The sequence below is a fragment of the Oncorhynchus clarkii genome, chromosome 10 (assembly GCF_045791955.1).
Source record: "Oncorhynchus clarkii lewisi isolate Uvic-CL-2024 chromosome 10, UVic_Ocla_1.0, whole genome shotgun sequence".
In the NCBI taxonomy this organism is placed as follows: domain Eukaryota; kingdom Metazoa; phylum Chordata; class Actinopteri; order Salmoniformes; family Salmonidae; genus Oncorhynchus; species Oncorhynchus clarkii.
In genome coordinates, this window is record NC_092156.1 from 2,241,876 (window position 1) to 2,252,012 (window position 10,137).

Consider the following 10,137-nt stretch of genomic DNA (forward strand, 5'->3'; position numbering starts at 1 on the left):
GATAATATACATTATAAAACCAAACAGCTCATTAATAACAGATAATATACATTATAAAACCAAACAGCTCATTAATAACAGATAATATACATTATAAAACCAAACAGCTCATTAATAACAGATAATATACATTATAAAACCAAACAGCTCATTAATAACAGATAATATACATTATAAAACCAAACAGCTCATTAATAACAGATAATATACATTATAGAACCAAACAGCTCATTAATAACAGATAATATACATTATAAAACCAAACAGCTCAGTAATAACAGATAATATACATTATAAAACCAAACAGCTCATTAATAACAGATAATATACATTATAAAACCAAACAGCTCATTAATAACAGATAATATACATTATAAAACCAAACAGCTCATTAATAACAGATAATATACATTATAGAACCAAACAGCTCATTAATAACAGATAATATACATTATTAAACCAAACAGCTCAGTAATAACAGATAATATACATTATAAAACCAAACAGCTCATTAATAACAGATAATATACATTATAAAACCAAACAGCTCAGTAATAACAGATAATATACATTATAAAACCAAACAGCTCATTAATAACAGATAATATACATTATAAAACCAAACAGCTCATTAATAACAGATAATATACATTATAAAACCAAACAGCTCATTAATAACAGATAATATACATTATAAAACCAAACAGCTCATTAATAACAGATAATATACATTATAAAACCAAACAGCTCATTAATAACAGATAATATACATTATAAAACCAAACAGCTCATTAATAACAGATAATATACATTATAAAACCAAACAGCTCATTAATAACAGATAATATACATTATAAAACCAAACAGCTCATTAATAACAGATAATATACATTATAAAACCAAACAGCTCATTAATAACAGATAATATACATTATAAAACCAAACAGCTCATTAATAACAGATAATATACATTATAAAACCAAACAGCTCATTAATAACAGATAATATACATTATAAAACCAAACAGCTCATTAATAACAGATAATATACATTATAGAACCAAACAGCTCATTAATAACAGATAATATACATTATAGATAATATACATTATAAAACCAAACAGCTCATTAATAACAGATAATATACATTATAAAACCAAACAGCTCATTAATAACAGATAATATACATTATAGAACCAAACAGCTCATTAATAACAGATAATATACATTATAAAACCAAACAGCTCAGTAATAACAGATAATATACATTATAAAACCAAACAGCTCATTAATAACAGATAATATACATTATAAAACCAAACAGCTCATTAATAACAGATAATATACATTATAAAACCAAACAGCTCATTAATAACATTATAATATACATTATAAAACCAAACAGCTCATTAATAACAGATAATATACATTATAAAACCAAACAGCTCATTAATAACAGATAATATACATTATAAAACCAAACAGATAATATACATTATCATTAATAACAGATAATATACATTATAAAACCAAACAGCTCATTAATAACAGATAATATACATTATAAAACCAAACAGCTCAGTAATAACAGATAATATACATTATAAAACCAAACAGCTCATTAATAACAGATAATATACATTATAAAACCAAACAGCTCATTAATAACAGATAATATACATTATAAAACCAAACAGCTCATTAATAACAGATAATATACATTATAAAACCAAACAGCTCAGTAATAACAGATAATATACATTATAAAACCAAAATATACATTATACAAACCAAACAGCTCATTAATAACAGATAATATACATTATAAAACCAAACAGCTCATTAATAACAGATAATATACATTATAAAACCAAACAGCTCAGTAATAACAGATAATATACATTATAAAACCAAACAGCTCATTAATAACAGATAATATACATTATAAAACCAAACAGCTCATTAATAACAGATAATATACATTATAAAACCAAACAGCTCATTAATAACAGATAATATACATGATAATATACATTATAAAACCAAACAGCTCATTAATAACAGATAATATACATTATAAAACCAAACAGCTCATTAATAACAGATAATATACATTATAAAACCAAACAGCTCATTAATAACAGATAATATACATTATAAAACCAAACAGCTCATTAATAACAGATAATATACATTATAAAACCAAACAGCTCATTAATAACAGATAATATACATTATAGCTCATTAATAACAGATAATATACATTATAAAACCAAACAGCTCATTAATAACAGATAATATACATTATAAAACCAAACAGCTCAGTAATAACAGATAATATACATTATAAAACCAAACAGCTCATTAATAACAGATAATATACATTATAAAACCAAACAGCTCATTAATAACAGATAATATACATTATAAAACCAAACAGCTCATTAATAACATAATAACAGATAATATACATTATAAAACCAAACAGCTCATTAATATACATTATAAAACCAAACAGCTCAGTAATAACAGATAATATACATTAAGCTCACATTATAAAACCAAAACCATTAATAACAGATAATATACATTATAAAACCAAACAGCTCATTAATAACTATAGAACCAAACAGCTCATTAATAACATAATAACAGATAATATACATATAAAACCAAACAGCTCATTAATAACAGATAATATACATTATAAAACCAAACAGCTCATTAATAACAGATAATATACATTATAAAACCAAACAGCTCATTAATAACAGATAATATACATTATAAAACCAAACAGCTCATTAATAACAGATAATATACATTATAAAACCAAACAGCTCATTAATAACAGATAATATACAGATAAAACCAAACAGCTCATTAATAACAGATAATATACATTATAAAACCAAACAGCTCATTAATAACAGATAATATACATTATAAAACCAAACAGCTCATTAATAACAGATAATATACATTATAAAACCAAACAGCTCATTAATAAACCAGCTCAGTAATAACAGATAATATACATTATAAAACCAAACAGCTCATTAATAACAGATAATATACATTATAAAACCAAACAGCTCATTAATAACAGATAATATACATTATAAAACCAAACAGCTCATTAATAACATATAATATACATTATAAAACCAAACAGCTCATTAATAACAGATAATATACATTATAAAACCAAACAGCTCATTAATAACAGATAATATACATTATAAAACCAAACAGCTCATTAATAACAGATAATATACATTATAAAACCAAACAGCTCATTAATAACAGATAATATACATTATAAAACCAAACAGCTCAGTAATAACATATAATATACATTATAAAACCAAACAGCTCATTAATAACATATAATATACATTATAAAACCAAACAGCTCATTAATAACAGATAATATACATTATAAAACCAAACAGCTCATTAAAACAGCTCATTAATAACAGATAATATACATTATAAAACCAAACAGCTCATTAATAACAGATAATATACATTATAGAACCAAACAGCTCATTAATAACAGATAATATACATTATAAAACCAAACAGCTCAGTAATAACAGATAATATACATTATAAAACCAAACAGCTCATTAATAACAGATAATATACATTATAAAACCAAACAGCTCATTAATAACAGATAATATACATTATAAAACCAAACAGCTCATTAATAACAGATAATATACATTATAAAACCAAACAGCTCATTAATAACAGATAATATACATTATAAAACCAAACAGCTCATTAATAACAGATAATATACATTATAAAACCAAACAGCTCATTAATAACAGATAATATACATTATAAAACCAAACAGCTCATTAATAACAGATAATATACATTATAAAACCAAACAGCTCAGTAATAACATATAATATACATTATAAAACCAAACAGCTCATTAATAACATATAATATACATTATAAAACCAAACAGCTCATTAATAACAGATAATATACATTATAAAACCAAACAGCTCATTAATAACAGATAATATACATTATAAAACCAAACAGCTCAGTAATAACAGATAATATACATTATAAAACCAAACAGCTCATTAATAACATATAATATACATTATAAAACCAAACAGCTCATTAATAACAGATAATATACATTATAAAACCAAACAGCTCAGTAATAACAGATAATATACATTATAAAACCAAACAGCTCATTAATAACAGATAATATACATTATAAAACCAAACAGCTCAGTAATAACAGATAATATACATTATAAAACCAAACAGCTCATTAATAACATATAATATACATTATAAAACCAAACAGCTCAGTAATAACAGATAATATACATTACCGTTCAAAAGTTTGGGGTCACTTAGAAAGGTGGAAAAACAATTTCTAACTAGTTCTGTCTTTATGTTGTTACTAGCTCTCCCTCTTTCAAGAACACCTAAATGACATTCAGAACCTGTCTCCTCCCCTGTAGATTTTGGTCTCAGTAACTGTGCAGGGATCCTGGGTTACTCAGACCCGTTCAGTACGCAGTGCGGGAGCCCAGCCTACGCTGCTCCAGAGCTACTGTCCCGCAAGAAGTACGGCCCCAAGGTGGACGTCTGGTCCATGTGAGTATGGACTGTTCTGTTTTTTTACGTGTTATTTCTCAATTGTTAGGTTACTCGTTGGTTATTACTGCACGGTCGGAACTAGAAGCACAAGCATTTAGCTACACTCGCATTAACATCTGCTAACCATGTGTATGTGACGAATAACATTTGATTTGAGTACATAAACTATACAACTGACAGGTTTTATACACAACAGTTTACAACGAACAGATTTCATGTCTACCGTTTACAACAAACACGTCTCATGTCTACCGTTTACAACAAACAGATTTCATGTCTACCGTTTACAACAAACACGTCTCATGTCTACCGTTTACAACAAACAGATTTCATGTCTACCGTTTACAACAAACACGTCTCATGTCTACCGTTTACAACAAACAGATTTCATGTCTACCGTTTACAACAAATACGTCTCATGTCTACCGTTTACAACAAACAGATTTCATGTCTACCGTTTACAACAAACACGTCTCATGTCTACCGTTTACAACAAACAGATTTCATGTCTACCGTTTACAACAAATACGTCTCTTGTCTACCGTTTACAACAAACAGATTTCATGTCTACCGTTTACAACAAACACGTCTCATGTCTACCGTTTACAACAAACACGTCTCATGTCTACCGTTTACAACAAACAGATTTCATGTCTACCGTTTACAACAAACAGATTTCATGTCTACCGTTTACAACAAACACGTCTCATGTCTACCGTTTACAACAAACACGTCTCATGTCTACCGTTTACAACAAACAGATTTCATGTCTACCGTTTACAACAAACAGATTTCATGTCTACCGTTTACAACAAATACGTCTCATGTCTACCGTTTACAACAAACAGATTTCATGTCTACCGTTTACAACAAACACGTCTCATGTCTACCGTTTACAACAAACAGATTTCATGTCTACCGTTTACAACAAACACGTCTCATGTCTACCGTTTACAACAAACAGATTTCATGTCTACCGTTTACAACAAATACGTCTCATGTCTACCGTTTACAATGAACAGATTTCATGTCTACCGTTTACAACAAATACGTCTCATGTCTACCGTTTACAACAAACAGATTTCATGTCTACCGTTTACAACAAACACGTCTCATGTCTACCGTTTACAACAAACAGATTTCATGTCTACCGTTTACAACAAACACGTCTCATGTCTACCGTTTACAACAAACACGTCTCATGTCTACCGTTTACAACGAACAGATTTCATGTCTACCGTTTACAACGAACAGATTTCATGTCTACCGTTTACAACGAACAGATTTCATGTCTACCGTTTACAACGAACAGATTTCATGTCTACCGTTTACAACAAACACGTCTCATGTCTACCGTTTACAACGAACAGATTTCATGTCTACCGTTTACAACGAACAGATTTCATGTCTACCGTTTACAACGAACAGATTTCATGTCTACCGTTTACAACGAACAGATTTCATGTCTACCGTTTACAACGAACAGATTTCATGTCTACCGTTTACAACAAACACGTCTCATGTCTACCGTTTACAACGAACAGATTTCATGTCTACCGTTTACAACAAACAGATTTCATGTCTACCGTTTACAACAAACACGTCTCATGTCTACCGTTTACAACAAACAGATTTCATGTCTACCGTTTACAACGAACAGATTTCATGTCTACCGTTTACAACAAACACGTCTCATGTCTACCGTTTACAACAAACAGATTTCATGTCTACCGTTTACAACAAACACGTCTCATGTCATTCACACACCCTATTTCTCTGTCAGAATAAATACTTCTAGACTGTAAACAGTAAAGACATCTATTCGAACTACGAGATCACTTCTCAACCAGTTCACTAGAACTAATTTATTATGACATTTATTAGTGGCTGGGTGAGTGTTGTACACAGGTGTGTAACGTTCCTGTGCATGTTGTCCCTTACAGAGGAGTGAACATGTACGCCATGCTGACTGGCAGCCTTCCCTTCACCGTGGAGCCCTTCAGTCTCAGGGCTCTGCACCAGAAGATGGTGGACAAGGATATGAACCCTCTACCGCCCTCTCTCTCTACAGGTACACACAGAGACGAGCACACAGAGACGAGCACACAGAGACAGACACAGAAAACAAATGAACCAAAACAAGTGGCTGGCGGCTGTTTTCTTGTTTTTCAAATCCCAGATTGTAGCTTTAACAAATTCTCACCCCATTCCCTCTTCTCTCACTCTGTCTCTTTCCATTTCTCTCTCTCTCCCCCTCTCCCCTCCCCTCCTCTCTCTGTCTCTCTCTCCCCCTCTCTCTGTCTCTCTCTCTCTCTCCCCCCTCCATCTCTCTCTCTCTCTCTCCATCTCTCTCTCTCTCTCCATCTCTCTCTCTCTCCCTCCATCTCTTTCCCTCTCCATTTCTCTCTCCTCCTCTCTCCATCACTCTCTCTCTCCATCTCTCTCTCTCATCCCTCCTCTCTGTCTCTCTCCTCCTCTCTCCCCCTCTCCCCTCCTCTCCCCCCTCTCTCCCCTCCTCTCTCCCCTCCTCTCTCTCCCCCTCTCCCCTCCTCTCTCTCCCCTCCCTCTCTCCCCCTCTCCCCTCCTCTCTCTCCCCCTCTCCCCTCCTCTCTCTCCCCCTCTCCCCTCCTCTCTCTCCCCCTCTCCCCTCCTCTCTCTCCCCTCCTATCTCTCCACAGCGGCCATCTGTCTAATGAAGAAGCTGTTAGAACCAGATCCAGCTAAGAGACCCAACATCCACCAGGTCATGTCTGACTCCTGGCTACAACTGGCTAACGCTAACACTGGAGCACCCTACCTCAACAGGTACACACACAGGTCAACTGGCTAACACTGGAGCACCCTACCTCAACAGGTACACACACAGGTCAACTGGCTAACACTGGAGCACCCTACCTCAACAGGTACACACACAGGTCAACTGGCTAACGCTAACACTGAAGCACCCTACCTCAACAGGTACACACACAGGTCAACTGGCTAACGCTAACCCCGAAGCACCCTACCTCAACAGGTACACACACAGGTCAACTGGCTAACGCTAACCCCGAAGCACCCTACCTCAACAGGTACACACACAGGTCAACTGGCTAACGCTAACACTGGAGCACCCTACCTCAACAGGTACACACACAGGTCAACTGGCTAACACTGGAGCACCCTACCTCAACAGGTACACACACAGGTCAACTGGCTAACACTGGAGCACCCTACCTCAACAGGTACACACACAGGTCAACTGGCTAACACTGGAGCACCTACCTCAACAGGTACACACACAGGTCAACTGGCTAACACTGGAGCACCCTACCTCAACAGGTACACACACAGGTCAACTGGCTAACGCTGGAGCACCCTACCTCAACAGGTACACACACACACAGGTCTGATGGCTAACGTCTCTCTCTGTCTCTCTAGGATCCACATTGAGGAGATCAACCACATGGTATTACTGCATATGACAGAAAGGATGGGCTACAAACACAGCGAGGTGCTGAGTGCTGTGCTCACCAACAGAGCCTGTCACACCCTGGCTGTCTACTTCCTGCTCAACAACAAGATGAAGAGGCTCTCCAAGGAGTACAGGGTAGGTTAGGAAACACTGCACCTGGAGTACAGGCTAGGTTAGGGTAAACAACACCTGGAGTACAGGCTAGGTTAGGGTAAACAACACCTGGAGTACAGGCTAGGTTAGGGTAAACAACACCATGGCAGTACAGGCTAGGTTAGGGTAAACAACGCCTGGAGTACAGGCTAGGTTAGGGTAAACAACACCATGGCAGTACAGGCTAGGTTAGGGTAAACAACACCATGGCAGTACAGGCTAGGTTAGGGTAAACAACACCATCGCAGTACAGGCTAGGTTAGGGTAAACAACACCATCGCAGTACAGGCTAGGTTAGGGTAAACAACACCTGGAGTACATGCTAGGTTAGGGTAATCAACACCATGGCAGTACAGGCCAGGTTAGGGTAAACAACACCATGGCAGTACAGGCTAGGTTAGGGTAAACAACACCTGGAGTACAGGCTAGGTTAGGGTAAACAAAACCATGGCAGTACAGGCTAGGTTAGGGTAAACAACGCCAGGAGTACAGGCTAGGTTAGGGTAAACAACACCATGGCAGTACAGGCTAGGTTAGGGTAAACAACACCTGGAGTACAGGCTAGGTTAGGGTAAACAACACCATGGCAGTACAGGCCAGGTTAGGGTAAACAACACCATGGCAGTACAGGCCAGGTTAGGGTAAACAACACCATGGCAGTACAGGCTAGGTTAGGGTAAACAACACCATGGCAGTACAGGCTAGGTTAGGGTAAACAACACCATGGCAGTACAGGCCAGGTTAGGGTAAACAACACCATGGCAGTACAGGCCAGGTTAGGGTAAACAACACCTGGAGTACAGGCTAGGTTAGGGTAAACAACACCATGGCAGTACAGGCTAGGTTAGGGTAAACAACACCATGGAGTACAGGCTAGGTTAGGGTAAACAACACCATGGAGTACAGGCCAGGTTAGGGTAAACAACACCATGGCAGTACAGGCCAGGTTAGGGTAAACAACACCATGGCAGTACAGGCTAGGTTAGGGTAAACAACACCATGGCAGTACAGGCTCGGTTAGGGTAAACAACACCATGGAGTACAAGCTAGGTTAGGGTAAACAACACCATGGCAGTACAGGCTAGGTTAGGGTAAACAACACCATGGCAGTACAGGCTAGGTTAGGGTAAACACCTGGAGTACAGGCGATCCTTTGTTGTCCATCCTAATACTTATATGAAGATATGACAAAGAGCTGCTAATTAAATCTGGACAAGATAATAACAGGACTGGTCCTTCACTAACAGGACTGGTCCTTCACTAACAGGACTGGTCCTTCACTAACAGGACTGGTCCTTCACTAACAGAACTGGTCCTTCACTAACAGGACTGGTCCTTCACTAGCAGGACTGGTCCTTCACTAGCAGGACTGGTCCTTCACTAACAGGACTGGTCCTTCACTAACAGGACTGGTCCTTCACTAACAGGACTGGTCCTTCACTAACAGGACTGGTTCTTCACTAACAGGACTGGTTCTTCACTAACAGGACTGGTCCTTCACTAACAGGACTGGTCCTTCACTAGCAGGACTGGTCCTTCACTAGCAGGACTGGTCCTTCACTAACAGGACTGGTCCTTCACTAACAGAACTGGTCCTTCACTAACAGGACTGGTTCTTCACTAACAGGACTGGTCCTTCACTAGCAGGACTGGTCCTTCACTAGCAGGACTGGTCCTTCACTAACAGGACTGGTCCTTCACTAACAGGACTGGTCCTTCACTAACAGGACTGGTCCTTCACTAACAGGACTGGTCCTTCACTAACAGGACTGGTCCTTCACTAACAGGACTGGTCCTTCACTAACAGGACTGGTCCTTCACTAACAGGACTGGTCCTTCACTAGCAGGACTGGTCCTTCACTAACAGGACTGGTCCTTCACTAACAG

The 10,137-nt window shown here is 36.3% G+C and overlaps 1 protein-coding gene across 1 annotated transcript in view; it reads left to right on the forward strand.

Moving 5' to 3' along the window:
* Nucleotides 1-8,241, forward strand: part of LOC139419789 (hormonally up-regulated neu tumor-associated kinase homolog A-like) — a 42,876-nt gene extending 34,635 nt beyond the window's left edge. Inside the window, exons 5-8 of the mRNA XM_071169775.1 lie at nt 4,508-4,643; nt 6,590-6,717; nt 7,325-7,451; nt 8,064-8,241. Of these exons, the coding sequence (XP_071025876.1) occupies nt 4,508-4,643; nt 6,590-6,717; nt 7,325-7,451; nt 8,064-8,241 (569 nt within the window). The remainder of the gene's footprint in view (nt 1-4,507; nt 4,644-6,589; nt 6,718-7,324; nt 7,452-8,063) is intronic.
* The last annotated feature ends 1,896 nt before the right edge of the window (nt 8,242-10,137 follow it).